This window comes from Strigops habroptila, chromosome Z (assembly GCF_004027225.2).
Source record: "Strigops habroptila isolate Jane chromosome Z, bStrHab1.2.pri, whole genome shotgun sequence".
NCBI classification, from domain to species: domain Eukaryota; kingdom Metazoa; phylum Chordata; class Aves; order Psittaciformes; family Psittacidae; genus Strigops; species Strigops habroptila.
In genome coordinates, this window is record NC_044302.2 from 77,460,495 (window position 1) to 77,477,159 (window position 16,665).

At 36.2% G+C, this 16,665-nt stretch overlaps 1 protein-coding gene across 1 annotated transcript in view; it reads right to left on the minus strand.

Moving 5' to 3' along the window:
• Window positions 1–62: 62 nt before the first annotated feature.
• Window positions 63–16,665, minus strand: part of DMGDH (dimethylglycine dehydrogenase) — a 44,830-nt gene continuing 28,227 nt past the window's right edge. Inside the window, exons 12-16 of the mRNA XM_030470899.2 lie at window positions 15,854–16,071; window positions 14,791–14,948; window positions 13,657–13,716; window positions 4,082–4,216; window positions 63–3,395 (exon numbers count right to left, since the gene is read on the minus strand). Of these exons, the coding sequence (XP_030326759.1) occupies window positions 3,180–3,395; window positions 4,082–4,216; window positions 13,657–13,716; window positions 14,791–14,948; window positions 15,854–16,071 (787 nt within the window). The 3' untranslated portion in view covers window positions 63–3,179. The remainder of the gene's footprint in view (window positions 3,396–4,081; window positions 4,217–13,656; window positions 13,717–14,790; window positions 14,949–15,853; window positions 16,072–16,665) is intronic.

The window sequence follows — 16,665 nt, forward strand, 5'->3', positions numbered from 1 at the left end:
TCTGAATTCAGATGCTGTTTTGAGGTCGATGATTAATGAAGTCCTTACAGTGACACACGAGATTATTGTATCATGTTGATTTATCATTCCACGCAAAGCATGAACATGGCACTTCTTGCCATAGCATGTGGGAACTTGGAGCAAAAATTCAAACGGTAACAGTAACATCTACTCTGGTGTACCAAAAGTCTCTGGAGATGGAAAAATAAAGGAAAATGGCAAAAAAATGTATGTGGGAAAATTGCCTTTTGATATGTCCTGATCTCTCTGCACAGAGAATTTGAGTATTTCAGAAAATTTCCTAGCTGACCAACTGTCATTTTTTTCACCTCATTACAGAGGTGTCTCTTCTGCTAGCTAATGGGGTTGCAGAAAACTTTAATGATGTCCCTGCCAGTCTTTCTACCCTGGTATTTCTGTTTGGTTGGCTAGAAACCCTCTTAAAATATAGATATACTCCTTAAACATTCTTGTGTCTATTTACTTCCTCTTGCTCTATCTTGACACCGCAAGTTTATGCAACACCATATCACAACCTGTAATGAAAAGAAGTGGTGACAGAAAACTGTGAAAGTTGCTGAACACTTCTCACACATGCCCCCATTTCTTCAGGTTTATAATTTTATTTTTTGTTTTATAACCGTGATACATTGACTTATACGTGTGAATATCCCTGTGGGCATGATTTGTAAAGCTTATCCCCTTACCATTTAGTTTATCTATGCTGTGCAAAGTGCTGCAATGTTGAGCTAACCTAATAAATACTCAGTAAAGTGAGTTGGGTATTGGAGTAAAAAAGAAGCTAGGTCAACTAGGAAGCCCTGTCAGTCATGTAGTTATCATAGCTACATGCTTCTAATACTTAGCCAAGCTTCCTTAAAACTGCTTCAGGTATCTCTGCTCCTGAATGCATTGTTAAACAGGAAGCACAGCCATTCTTAAGAGATAACAGTGAAACAAGCTCTCAGATACTCTGATTGTCTTATATATGGTCATTGACAAAAGGGAGTTGTTTTGGTCTTACCAGTTGGCTGCTGGAAAGAAACTTCACTTCGCATTGCCTTGTCCCAGAAATAGCATGAGATGTTTTTTGCCTGCTTCCCTAAATCTTGAAACTAAATGAAGATTAACTGGCCACAGCTCAATCTTGGTGAGACTTGGGTGACAACAGCTGTCAATGAGAAGCCCATAAGGATGTCAGTGTTTGGGCCTATATAATGCTACACTGTAAACTGAGACGGGTAGCTGTCTGTATCAGCTATAAGGAGAAATTAGGGGTTGGGAGGTTACAGCTGTCAATCTGGTACATGCCCATGAAGGGTACAGTTTCTGAGGAATTATATCTGTGATTTTGTTCAGATCTCTTGTTCAGACTGCAGAAAGCCTGCCCCTTCTGCACAGTCAGACCGATTAATGACACGTTGATGAATAGCACTTCTTTCTTCCAAGCAGGAGAAGGAGTTACAAACCTGAATCTAACTTTCAGACTGGGATGTGAAAGGCATTGTTGAAACAGAGTTTTGGCATAGAAAAACTGATTTGAAAGTACACAAGAGCCTGTGCCAGGACAACTGTTACTGTTCACTCCAGATGTGGTGTCTAGTGAATTTGCATGTTCCTGAAAAATACTGAAATTCAAAACTATGTTCCTAAAAATTGCTTTCATCCTCCATAGTTTCAATAAAACCATATCAGCATTGTGTTGTATTTTAGGTGTATTTAAATGCTCAAGGAAACACGGTGGCCAATTGCCTCATTACTAATAATGACACCTTTAGAAAAAGTAACATCTCTGACTGGTTCAGCAAAGCAGAACTAAATCACTTATGAAAGCATAAGAGAAAATAATTTCTGAACAGAGTTTTCACTCAAAATAGTTCTACATGCAAACCTGCTACAGCTTGTACATTTTACTTTGACCTGCTTTGTAAAAGATATTCAGAATAGCTCAATGTAATGTCAGCTTACTTTAGCAAGAGTAAGTGTTCATTTCTGAAATTGTGTTTCTCCTGGTATATTCTATTTATACTTTGCTTCTTTGCTGAAGATTTAGAGCCACCAACTCCTTTGGAGAAAGTACATGTTGAACATTATTCAAACATACTTCAAAAACATTTCTCTATAGCCTAAAAGGGAATATTACTCTTTTTAAGTTCGAAACTGTGATGATGTTATTTAAAAGAATTGTTGACCATATTATGGAATTCAGAACAGTGTTTTAATAATTTAATGTGTTCCCATCATATACAGTATCCAATCCTGCTTATTTGCTTATTGATTATTTAATACTGAATAAAGCTCCTCTGCTGTGAATTTAATTATTTCATTGTTAGTATTTCTGTGCAAAGAACATATGGCTCTTACTGCTGTTCAATCTATAAATAACAGGAAAAGGAAGAACTTAATTTCCTTGGTGTCAGTCTAGAGTTTCAGATTTAGAACAGTAAATCCATGACACAGTACTTTAAGTTCTGTTCAGAAATTGCAGCAACATCCTGTGTGTTGTATAATACTACATGTAATCTGCCAGATGATTCATATAAAATAATGAAGACAATGATTCATACAAAATAAGGAAACAAAAGGTCTGAACTGTTTCATTAAGCACTAGATTTTGATCTTCTGTAAGAATTTCTGCCAGGATGACACATTGGAAAAAATGTTAACAGTTCAGTTTGCTTTTAGTATCATCTTTATTATTTTTAATGGTTACTGGGATGTATTTCAGCTCCTTAGAAAGCATTTCTGTGCAGAACTAGTGATATTATTTTATTGGTAAGTTTGTAGTGTTATCTTGTAAGGAGCCAGGATAAGCTACTTTACCCTTAGGGCAGGCAAAGGAGGAACTGTGATTGTCAAGGAGGAAGAATTTGTTATTGGCCAGTACTAAGAGCAGATTTCTCCTCTGCATTAATTTGGATCTGCCAGCCTATGTGGGAGCAAGCTGAATCAAGGCTCTACTAATTCGTAGCCACTTTCTGTTCACAAGTGCTACTGGGAAGAGGAGCACAACTCTGCTCAGATCTCTAATGCAAACACCATTGAATTTCTCATCTGTGTATGGCAATGAGGATCTTACGCTTAGTAATCTGCAAATTTGAGTAGTCTCATTCTTTTAATTTCATGCATAATAATGGAACTATTTCCTACTGCTCAATTTGTTGTATTCCTATCTGTGTTTATATTTTTGGACTTTCACCCTTTTTCTGAAGGCGCGTTCTTGTTGGTTCAGTCAGCACCAGTGGCTCTTGTATAATGGTTGCTGGATAATTTTTTCCTAAAAGTTCAACTTCCAATTTCTGTCCAACTTTGCTGAGTTCTGTGGGAACATATGCAAAAGCCAGACTCTGCTGAGCACTGTAACTGAAACTTCCAGATGTGGTGTTGCCAATAACCTGGAAAAAACCCACAAACATTTATCTTTATTTTCAAGATGCACTGAGGTTTTCTTAAAAAACAAAACAACCAAACAATAACCCAAACAACTACACATCTCATATACTAGTTTTGGGTTATAGACTTAAAGCATCAAGCAAGTTTCAAGTATGTCATGCAGTTCATAATCTTCTCTACTGTGGGTGACATCACCTTAAAACTGGGAAGTTTATGGTCCTTGAAGAAACATTCTATTCCTGTTGTGTTCAATTAAGATTTCATGGGAACACACACTACACACATGCGTATGTTTGTTATATATAATAATTTAACTGCTAGTGAATGTTTCAATGTATAATCTGTGCTGAAGTGTAGAGGCCCAAACTTTGCTGTTGTTTTGTTTATTTCCAGTGAACAGAAAAAGTGTTGTTAGGACAATGGAGAAATTGCAGAAGAAGAGAATGGATGACAATATTTCAGTTTATTCCAGCTCTAGTTTCTGTGACTTGATGGTATTTCACATTTTCTCTGTATATATTTACTTAGCCTTTGCTTCCCACTTGAAGATTAGAAAGTGTTTATCATAGCTTCAAATTATTCTATGCCAGTAAAATAGAAGTAATGCATTCACACTTGAAGCACAAAGTTCGATTCTGTTCATTAAGACTTAACATTAGTTTCATGTAACATGATCTATAGCTCTTACCTTGCCATTATGCCACACACTTTCGTTTCCCTCTGGATCAACGTTATCTGTTTCCAGGGTGAGATATACCAGTCGTCGTTTGAGCCCCTTTTCTTTAATCTGCTTCAGTGCTTGCTTTCCTGTAAAGTCTGCTGGCTGAGAAAAATAGAAGATGATGATAAGTGGTTGTTCGGGTTCTGCAGAATTTTAGAGATAGAAGCATTTTAAATTATCTTCATTTGTTTTCCTATCATTTACGTATTCTGTACAAAATATAGATGAAATCAAACCTTTGACAGATATTATATCTTGTATCTTGGTAGTTTTATATTGGTACATTATATCTTGGTAACTTTATTCAGTATATTAGTTTTTCTAGAACTCAGTCTTTTAATAACCATAATTCCTAATTTCTTTATTTTTTTTCCTATATCTACCATTTTATGGGATAACAAAGCATGTTAGTTAAAGACTAATACTATCATTTGGAGTTCCCTTGTTCAGGTACAAGCAGATTTACATCATTCTGGAAGCAGTCTGCATGAATGGGCGACAAGTACTGAGCCATGAGTAACTCTTCTGAATCCTCCAGGGTGTATAGGACAGTATTTATTGTATGTTGAGCTACTTCCACTGAGACAGTCTGATTCCATGGCCGGGTGCACAGATATGAGCTTATTTTGCCTACAAGTAGCTGTGAACCTGTTTTGTCTCACCCTGTTACCTCCTAAGTCTTAAATGTAACTCAGACAACTTCCCTACTTAGTTGGCTGGTTAGAGAATAAACTGGAAAAAGAAAAGAGAGTTGTTATAAACTTTGTGGTCCTGGACAGAATGCTTGAAGAACCAAGAGAAAGCCCTTTTCAAAGATGCTGACAGTTTGGGTAGAGGATAAAATAGTAATCAAGCTCAACATCATTATTTCTAATAAGCATGCAATAAATATTAGGAACAGTGGCTTACAAATTCTGCATGTTCATTTTGTCTTTAAAGGTATAGATCAGACAGAACAAAATATCTTTATTCAACTAATTTGCCAGAGCTACACCAGCCTGCACCATGGACAAGAACCATAACAGCAGTTACAAGGTTCTCAGCCTTTGCTGAGAAGATGACTAGCAGTGAAAGCTACTTTTAGGCAGTTGGTTTTAGGTCTGAAGCAGGAATTATATTCACTTGATAAGAGTTTGATAGAAAAGAAGGGAAATATTTTTTAATACGTCAAAAATACTATTTCTGGTAATGATCTTTAATTCCTGTAGCGAGTCATTGCACTGTCAGAATTACAAGCAACACATACTTGGAATAGATAATTACGCAGTTAGTTCATGTGTTCTTATTTCTGTAGTTCTTGTGCAGGTTCACACATCTGTGTATGGGCTCAAAAGAAATTATTAAACCGATGAGGAGTTTTTGAACTTTGAAAGATTAGACTCTGTAAGCGGTTGTGGAAAAGAACTTATGAACCATTTAAGGACCAAATAGTCTGAAAATCAAGGTGGACCAACTGAGGATAAAGCAGATAAGGATCACAGATGGCATCCTTTGGGGAAAGGCAGCATGAAATACAGCACAGATCAGAAAAAGAAAGGACCGTGAGGATTCATTTTAGAATATAACTGTCAAGATACTGCTGGAAAACAGAAAGCAAAGATCTCAGACCCGCAAAAATAACCAGTTCCCTCTTACTTTTCTCAGAATTACATTTTTATTACACAGGAACATTCATGAAAGGAAATACCTACAACTAGAAATGCAAATAAGACCATATTCTATAGCAAAACACACAGACTAAAATGCTTTACATGACAGAGAGAAACACCAAGGAAGTAAATATTCTACAGGTACACTTAGCACTGAATTAACTCCTTCCTATACATGCTTATGTAATATCCAGTATTTAGTTACAAGGAATGTAACTGTGGAACTAACCACAAGTATTTAAATACAATGTTATACGTCCTAGGACCTTCTGACTGGCTTCCAGCTGCTGCACTGGAAGAGGTATGGTCTCCCTTCAGCCCTGTGTCACGTTTGCCAGCCCAACATGGGTATTAGTAATACTCTAAGGAAACTAAGATGGCAGTATGAATGTCTGTAAATTTCTATCTTTAGGTCTCTTAGTAGTAAGAGTGCCAAAAGAGAGGGCTCTTTCATAACCAGCTTCTGTCAGCTGCCTTTTACTGTGCCCTTTTCCTCAGTTGGGTCACCATCAAGTTTTGCGGAAGAACTGTAATCAGTGGCTTTGGGAATATCGTATCACACAACACAGATGTAGCTACTGTTATGCTAAGAGCACGGCTCCTTTTTTCTGGTGTATTCAGATACTTACAAGTGCATAGATGTAGAGAGATATGAAAGCCTTATAAAACATATACCATTTTCATGTCTGGGGTTGGTGTGGTGTTTTTTGGTTGGGTTTTTCTTTTTGGGTTTTTTGTGTGTGTGTTTTTGGGTTTTTTAATTCAAGATTTCTGGTTCCTTTTTACCTCTATGAATTCCTCATTTAGAAATGGAAAAATAGCTTCTGTAAAGGTTAATGTAACAATCATAATCAGAGTCTTGAATATGGCCTCGTAACAGATGTGTATTGCTTTTATGGGTCACTTCCAGATTAACTGTATAGATGACAGTTAACTCCTGTTAATATACTAATTCTTGTAATCTTAAGGTTGACAGCAAAAGTAATATTGACTTCCATTTCTTAATTACCTTTAGGATATGGAAACCATTAGATCTGGCAGCTGGCAGGCTTTAGAATCTATCTATCTATCTATGGATAATTTTTTGCTTGTTGGTTACAGACAGAAAATTAAATTCTTACCCAATTAATTTTAACTAGGCCAGCCTTTTGGCCACCTGGAATAAACTGTTACATAATTCTTAAGCTAGCTGGAGATGGATTTGAGGGATTTCATGTAATGGGTTTGTTCTTTGTTATTTTATGCTCCTTGAAGGTTAAGAATATTCTTGTCTTTTTAGAATCATGGCTTGGAAAATTAACCAAGAGATAACCTAGAACTCAAACTCTGCAAAGTGTACACAAATACATAAATACATATACACACACACTCTGCAAAAATGTGTATATATATGTATATGTACATACATAAACGCACACATAAATATACATGAACACTATATGAAGACGGATAAAAGTATATGTGTGAAAATGTATGTCTATATATAATGTAAAACTACAAAAAGGTTGTATATATACATTTTTTTAAAATATTTAAAGAAATTTCCTTAAGAAATTCTAAACATATGAATTTGACTAGTTCAGTCTTTTTGTTTTACAGTTCTTGAGTATCCATGTCAATTGTACACTAACATTTTTCCACCATTATTCATTTTTTATTTATGACTGTGTGTGCACGAGGTTCATTACAGTGAAACAGCATTTGGAAACTGATTCATTTGACCTCAGTCCAGCAATTCTTGGTAAAAACTGCTTCCTCTTTCTCAGAGAAAAGTAGTCAGTTTGAGTATTGCTTCTGTTTGTTTTAACTTGTCAAGCTAAATAAAATGCAAGGAAAAAATGCCATTCAAAATGCTATAATTCAAGAAATGAATATTAAAAAAAGGAAAACAAAAAAACAAAACAGAAGAAAAAGAATGGAAACAAAGGAAAACCCTAAACAATTCCAACCTCAAACAAGTATCAAATTTAAAGCTGCTCTTAATTGCCTTTCAGGTTTAAAAAAATAATCATTTGATATGTAGCAACAGTGTAAAACTTTTACTACTGAAGAGCAAGGACAGTCCTACTAAGCTAAGCCTAAAATGAGAAGGCACATTATCTTGGCATAACCTCCTAAAACATTAAGATTTGGCAGATGTAATGTTTTCCACATAAAAGAAAAACATTTCTTAGATACAAGATTTTTACTTGTTTTATCTAACAAGCAGATTATAACTAAGGAGTTAAGTTTTTAAAATAGCATATAGCTAAAGGGATCCCACTGATTATCTTATCTATTAACATATTGGTCCTATATATATACGTATTTTAAAGAGTTCAGGAGACAATAACCAATGAGATGATTTTTCAAGCACAGAGATGTACCTTGAAAATTTTATCTTGCTGTGTTTCAAGTGTGCTTGGCTTTTAATGTCATACAGCTCCTAATTCTAATCCTCTGTAAAAATATTTTGTGTCTTAAGGGAAGCAAAGGAATAGAAATTATCTATAAAACTTCAAATTATTTATTTATTTATTGAGATTGTGCAGTTTAGAAGAATAAACTGTAAGTATCTAACAAGAAAAATGTCATATCCATTCAACAGTAACTGGCAGCAAAGATATGCAAACCTCTTAATAACAAAATATTGCAATTTATTTGGTATGCTACTTATGACTGCAGGCATACAGCCAAATTATGTGCACAAAGCCACCCAACTGAGTAAGGCACCACCAACAGCTGCTGCATTCTGATATAACCATCATGTTACAACACACTGGAGACAGCATCAATACAATATTTCGGAATTAATTATTCTTAGTTGGATGCATTTGGATAATTTCAGGGTGACACTGCAAATGATATCACCCTCACCAGGGTGATAACTGAAGATCATTTTCCTCTGCAGGTAGCAAATACTTGACAAGTTTCTTTTTCTGTAGCAAGACAAAGCTACAGTTAACACCCCACAGTTTTCTAAGGGAGATGTGGCCAGCCAGTATGTATGGCACCTGCATCACTGCAGCTTTCACTCAATCTGCCTAAGCCCTTCTTCCATGCAAACAGCCAGCTCTAAAAAATTGATATTGATAGAAACAACTGATGAATTACTAATTATTTTGGCTCAACATTCCTAGCTTAGTGGGTACTTACTGCTTTACATGGCCCAAGAAGCACACTGGGAGCGACCTAGGTGTACATTTTATACAGGTAACAAAATCATTGCAGATTCTTTCCTATGTGTTTCATAATCTGTTTACATTTAAAGAATAAATCCTCTGTTTTATGACCCTCTGGACACCAAATGAAGTAATGACACAATATGGTTCCACTCCTAAATTTTAATTTGAATGGGGACAGGATTTAGGTGGAAAAGTACACCAAAGAAATACGTTACAGGCATAATAAATGGCAATTGAAAGAAAGAGGGGGGAAAGTACCCTTACCCCCTCTCAAATACCTAGTACCTTTCCATCACTCCACCTTTTCTCAGATCCCTCTGCCTTCCCCCAGGATTCTTATCCCTTCTTCAGTGAAGTTTATGCTCTTTCTTCTTCCTCCTCCCTTTCTTGTGTGGAGTAGAGCTGGCACAAAGCACAACCTTATACACAGCAGATTATGGAGTGGAGTCAGAGATCACTACTGTAGTTATTCCTCTCAGAACAGGAGAGATGTATGTTGGAGAAGTGAAGAAAGGCACATGGTGGCAATAAGGGGGAGTTAGAGAACCTCTTTGAAGTCAGCTTGTCCAGCATTAAGTTGGAGCATTGCTCCCGCCAAACCCAAACAGCAAGTGCCAGTCATTCCACCTAATGAGCCTGCCCTACATACCCTATACTAGATTTTAGATGGGAGAAGATTAAAATGAATCATTTTCTATGGTTCCACAAACACAGCTCCTATTTTAAAGTCAGTGATTTTTTCAAGGGGAAAAATAAAATACCTTAAAAGAAGAGAAAAGCCTGCAAATAATTTAGAAATGGCAAACATAACCAAATGGCTACAAGTGGTTATTTTTTCTGGTTGTGCCCTTCTCATTCCTTGCCTTCATGTTTCTGAAAGCATAGGGTGTTACCAGATCAAAACAGTAGCACTTACATGGAATGATGATACAAATGACTACATATGCTGCAATGCAGCAGAGACCCAGAGCCAGCATGTACATCTTCTTTTCTGCTGTTTTCCATACCCTCTCTCTTCACCTAGCGCTGGGTAGTGTTTGTAGCCAGAGCCCCAGAGGCCCATGGCAGGACTGATAACTCTGTTAGCACTCCCTTTTTGGAGGGCATGCTCTCTGCAGTTGTGCCAGTTCTAACATGTTTGTTAGAAAAATATTTATTGTTTTGTGCTGTAATATATCGAGACATACCATCTTAGATCATGAGCTGGACTGACACAACTGAAAGGGAGTTCTGGCAGAGCGGCCAGGAGAGAAACAAATGGCTGGACAGAGCAGGACATGAAACTATATGCTTAAACCTGCTACTAAAGGAATAAAAAGATAGAAGCACGGCCTTAGAACAACTCAACTTAGCTTAATGAGATAACAGCTTATGTACAGTTATGTTGGAGGTTAGGTCAATACTCAAGGACCATATCTTGCCATTCACTCATCTGTGTGAACCTGCCGGGCATGACACAACTTCTAGTAATAATGAATAACCAAGCAATTAAACGCTCATGTGTCTAATAGGTGCAATAGCAAAAGCCACTGAATGTCAAAGTGAGAAAGAGAGGTAGGACTTGTAGTCTAAGAGGCATTTTTTGACATCGAAATTCAGGCAGTCAATGAGTAGCGCTGGTGGAGGTGAGACACAGATAGTGCTAAGCAGACAGGTAAAGGAGAAGGAAACAAATGAGAAAGTTTTGTTGTTGTTTTGTTGTTTTTTTTTTTTCTTTTTTCTTTTTTAAAAAGGCTGGTAGAGTAGTGAGAAATGCTGGGTATAGCAAAATCTGGAAAGAAACTTAGGATGGAGAACAGAGAAACTGCCCCAGTAAATAAACAGGGCTGCCACAAAGAAACACTGCCCCGATAACGGTATTTCCTACTAGTGGAAACAAACAGTAAATCTTAGCTAAGCACTCAGATCCCGGCCTGGAAGACTGCAGGCGAGGAGAGTCCCAGGCGGCTTCCATTACCTACGGCATTCTCTTCCCAAATCGCAGTGAGCTGTTGCTGCCGAGAGAGTGACCAGGAGATGGCAGTCTTGGATATAGCAAAACCAGTCACAAACCCACGAACATTTAACTTCGGATTGCTGTAGCTGAACGCTCTTGATGAGAGCGGGCACTATCGGATTAGTACTGAAAACCCTTTGGAAAGAGTTTGTTTTTGTGAGCTACTCAAATTGACATAGAGGTTTTTCACTCTAACATTAAGTTTTATTGAGACTTCTGGTCCATTATGGTCAGGAGAAAAATAGGCTGGTTTAAAAATATTGAATTAGCTAAAAATAATTAACTGAAACATGGCAGAAGGTTTTGAAGATGTAGTCAGCTTCTGAAATAAGGAAATATTTTTTTCTATATATCCATAGGGAGCATAATAATCAGTTATAAGTTTAAAGCGTAGCAAGAAAATATTTTCTTACGTAAGGATGGTGAATTACTAGAACAGACAGCCCAGGGAGGCTGTGGAATCTTCAAGAGTGAGAGGTCTTTGTAATTTCACCCATGAAATTTTGATCTATATGGCAAGGTAAACGCAGATGTAGTTGATTCTGCCATAGAACAAAGGTCTGGAGTAAATTAACATCTGGTGAGTGCTTACCTTTTTCTATGATAATATCTGAAAAATCCATTCATTTTAAACCAGGATTTTGAAAAATAAAAAGCATTCAGAGATGTTATAATATATCTTTGACTTGAACCTGAGAAAGTGCAAATGTGCAGCAGAACTAAAACAATATTCTGGGATGCAAAGCAAAATGAATTGCAATTTTTTCTTCTTTAAAGATATTCTGTGAATTTCCTGCCACAAAGACCATTAGAACTCTATAGAATATTAGCAGAGTGCTTATTCGTGAGATGAGTCTTTCTAACAACTTACCTAACTTACTAAATGTAATTGAACAACCAAAACAACAATAGGTATTAAAAAAAGACCCATCCCTAAACCAGGCAGATTTTGTTAGGAAGTTATGAAGACATTGTGTTCTCTAAATTAGAAATTAATTCTGCTAATGTCCCTCAAGTTTGGTTTAATCACAGCCCATCCTGCTCATCTATGCAAAGAAGCAACTAACACTAACATTAGATAAAAGAAGCATCAATCAGAGTCTAAAGGAAGCTACCTAGAACAATACCATCTCTTCTGCCTTACCAATAAAATGAAAGTTGCCAGAGAAATCCTGAGGAAAAAGGTTTATTTCTTGTCATGCTATATAGACTGCAGAGTGGAAGGAGGGTGGGGGGTGTCAGCTTAAGATTTTAAGAGTTTTTCCTGCTACTCAGGACAAAAAAAAATACTAGTCCATATATACCTGAAGATAATGCGTACCTAAACTTCATAAACACAGAGAAATATCAGTATTTTATTGGGAATTTACATTTCTTCCTATTTATTCCTCACATATTTAAATGTCCTCTTGTGGAAATAAAATACTTTTTTATTGCACTACCTTCACTGGCATTTGGTTGTTCACTCACTTTAATTTCTTTAGAAATTGTTTAAGTTTTCCATGACATACCACTCAAGATTCACTTATGCTGAAGTTTTTTTGCTTGTTTTGTGAGCTATTTGAGCTGCTTGTTGCACAGCAAGAAGACTCTAGTAATTGACTGAACAGTACATTTTGGTTTTAATTTACATAGAAATCAGCACTTTCCCTAGTTGGGGGTGCATGCTTAACGGAAAAATCCTTTCCAAGAACCCAACAAATTAAGATGTCAAAAAAATATCTAAGTATCTGTTGCCTGTAGCTTTTATTTCATATGCCTTTTATGGGAGAAGCTTCCTTAACAATAGGAACTGATGATAGCAGGATATTTGCTTGTCTTTAGTCAGAGTGGCCTGTAAGGAATGCTGAGGTCTATGTCGTGCCAAACAGACACCAAAACCAGAGGTATGGAATTGGGACTCATAGCCCCAAACTGCCAAAAAGCAGAGTAAATAATCTCACATTGCACTTCATACTGCAGTGTTTAGACTGCTTCCAATATCTGAGTAAGCTCAGGTACTTCTGCAGTGTAAACATACAGTCACAATTGCCCTCATTTGTGTCAATAAATAAACATTGATTATTTCCTTTTTCACATCGGTTCAGCAAAACTGGCAAGTGTTTTAGGCTTACATCCTGCATCTATGCTGGAGAGTCACTCCATGCCCATTCATCTACAATGGGAGTATCTGCTCCAGAGAGCTGTTCCAACCCTGCATTTCAAGCCTGCAGAGAACTTTGCGGAGCAATGAAGAATGAAGTCCTTCATGCACGTTAGTGCCTTCATACATTCTGCATGGGCATCTTGGCAAGCTTTCACTGCTTATGGCTGCTTTCCTGCTTACACTAATTAAAAAAACCCCAACCAAATAACAAAACAAACAAACTCCTTTAACAAGAATAAACAGAGAAAACATTTTCACAATATGAACAGGCTTGTTCAGCTTTTATATAGACACTATATGTTTATAAAAGCACATGACTCAAATTTCCCTATGAAAATAAAGCAGTTATTTTTCATGTAGACAACTTTTGCAAGTATTTGCAGCTTTCTGATTGAATGTATAATTCTGTCAGCAAGAAACATGGGAAAATACAAAACATTTTTTAAAATCAAATTGGTATTTAGAAAGTACTTATAATTATCATTTTATAAACCTATTTTATTTTACAAATAATGAAGTTTTTCTTTTCAAACACTTAAAAAAATAACCTTAGACATAATAGAACACTTTGAAAACAAATGACATACCTTGTTTAGCTTTACGAAGTATTCCAGTCCAGCTTCCAAGGGATTAGTGTCACAGTTCATCTGTTAAAAAAGACAAATTCGCTATCCATACATGATGGACCATCATAGCTTTTGGTTTGGGGGGTTCACTTATTCATTCTATGCATCCTTTTATTTACTCCTGTGTCAGTGTCTTCCATGTTGCATCTGTGCAACCGCCATTTTAATACACTGTATGCTTCCAGTGTGTGATTTCAACAGAATGTCTACTACTATGCCTAATATAAAGCACAGATATGGAAATCATTCATCTAAGTTTCAATATGCAAAGTAAACACATATTTCACTGAGAAACAGGATTTTCATCAAAGCAGAATGGAACCTGTAAAAGATTGAATAACTGAAGTTTGCACATAAAATGCAAAACAGCACAATGTCGTAGCTGGAGAGGAAAATAAAACACAAATCCAATTTTATTCACCATGTTTCCATAAAGAGCAAGGCGACTGATTTTTTTGGCAGTATTTGAAGCAAGGATGAAAGTAATTATCACCAGGTAAACGAAAAGAAAAAAAAAAAGGAAACCACCCACCATTTAATCTTCTTGAGTTCTTTCATTTCCAAAGGCATTAAGAAAAAATTCAGGTAAGCAGAAATTATACTGATTTTCCCCAAATTCTCTAACCTCCCTGAACAGTTCTTTATTGTGATTGAGCAAATTTGGCAGACACAAGCTAATGGCAAATGAAAAAATTCCATATACATTATGAAGCAAGAATAATTGGCCTCTGCTGAAATAGTTATTACAGAAATAAACATTTTCAGAATCTACCAGCCAAACCTTTGATTTCAAAACACTAGAGTGCAGCAAAACTCTCAGAATTTTGTTACACATAAGAGGGAAAACACCAGTGAATCAAAATAAATGTCTCTTTGCCAGCAGTGCAGTGGAGTATACTGATTATTTCTATTTAGAAATTACACTGTCCAGAATTATAACAGCTTTTCCTGCTCAAGGTAAATTTTATTTTCATGCTAAACTGAGACTCAGGAACAAACACTATTTGTGCTAACTCTAACTAAAAGCAGTATAGTCATCATGAAAAAAATAAATAAATAACCAGAAAGAAGAATAAGGAAGCTACATTTCCTGACCTCTGCTCCCCAGGCTCGGAAACCCTTTTCCAGTCTTAAGGCGTTCAGAGCATATGTTCCAAAGTTGTCAATGCCCTCTTTTTGGCCAGCTTCCATGATCGCATTGTAAAGAGCTATAGAATCTTCTTTTCTATGATAAAGCTCCCAGCCCAATTCACCTGTTATACAAACAAGATTAATGCTTTCAGCAGCTCAACAATGAAACAATCCTAATAAATAGAGTTCTATCTTTAGTAAAAAGTGGGGATCAGTGCTATAAGTGTGAATTCACATTCTAGGGTCAATTCTGCTATCATACAGCAAGTCTAATTCCCTGAAAGAACCACCAGAGTCTTTATGCCCTAGGTCTTAAGCAGTGGTACTATTATTCTAATTTAAACTGTCAATTGAAATCAGGGTGGAAGGTGGAATCAGAATAAACAGTGAGAAAAGGTCATGTAATGAAGTCACAATGAGAAGTGATGCTTAAGGGCATTATAAACAGATGATGACTTGACAGGCAAACAGCAAATGTAACTGAGTATAAATAAGTATAAACCGAATGTGTTATATTCAATACAATAGAAAGAGAATATGAATTACAAGGACTTCAGCTGCTTCAGAATGCTCTGAATTCAGTCTCTTGCAGTAGAGATGGACTTACAAAGAAATAAAAATAGAAAGTAACTGAGAAAAACAACTACTCAGCACTACAGCATTACATTTGCAAGGCATGTGACAAACACTAATATAAGGTACTCCAAAAACAATTCTTGACATTGGTTTTGCAGCAAATACCACAGAGGTTATAAAAACTGGCCTTTTGTTCTGTAAAATAAATATTTGCACTATAGGGCATTCTAGAGAGAAAGGTCTTGGAAAACTCAGCACAGACCCTGACCATATCACATTTGAAAATCAATGTACTTGTTCCTAAGTGTGTTTCCTCACACATTAATACACAAAATGTAATGAACCTATTTCTTAGGAATACATGATTAGACTTATTTTTCAACCTAATTTTCCTTATACTTACTTTATTCATTGTCTCTTTGCTGAAAAGTCTGTTTCCTCTATTGCTTACCTGTGTATGATATCCTGATGGCAGTAACAGCAATATCAGAAAGTTTCAGATGTCTAGACTGGAGAAACTTAAATGAACCATCACTCAGATCCTCATCTGTCAACTTCTGGAGGACCTGTCTTGCATAGGGACCTGCTACACCAAGTACTCCCATCTCATCTGTCACATTCTCTATTTCAACTTTATATCTGCCTCTCATCACAGTCTCTTCTATCCATCTGCACATAAAACAAATTATTGATGTTAAATTCTTTATGAAAAATAACTGATTTAGATGAAATATAAAAAGGAATTATGTTTTGTTGGTATTCATCTTCTCAGCAGCTCCCAGACCCACACTTTCTCAAAAAAAATGGAATTAAGTGATAGTCATACCCATCATTGATGTTAAACTGTATTCTGGTGAAGTACTGGTATATGAACACAGGCAACTTGGATACAGAGAGGAAACATGATAATTTAAATGGGTGGAACAGCGTTTTCGAGACAAGAGGAAGATGCGATCTCATAGGACCAAAAACAGATCTGCTTTTGGATCCAGAATGTGTTAATAAAAAGTCAACATACAAAAAGAGCAAGCAATAAGCACAACAAACATAAGAAGTTTCCAAATAAATTCCCTATGTCAATAGAAGTGTACAACCAGGTTTGTTTCTTCCTGAATACAGTACTTAAAGTACTAGCAGGAGGTTCTGTTTTGATTTAATCAAAAACAGCTGCATATTGTCTTTCAGGAAGCTCACAAAATAAATGAAATGCATATATTTAAAAATCTTATGAAGTACTATTAATGCACTATGATGTACATTAAC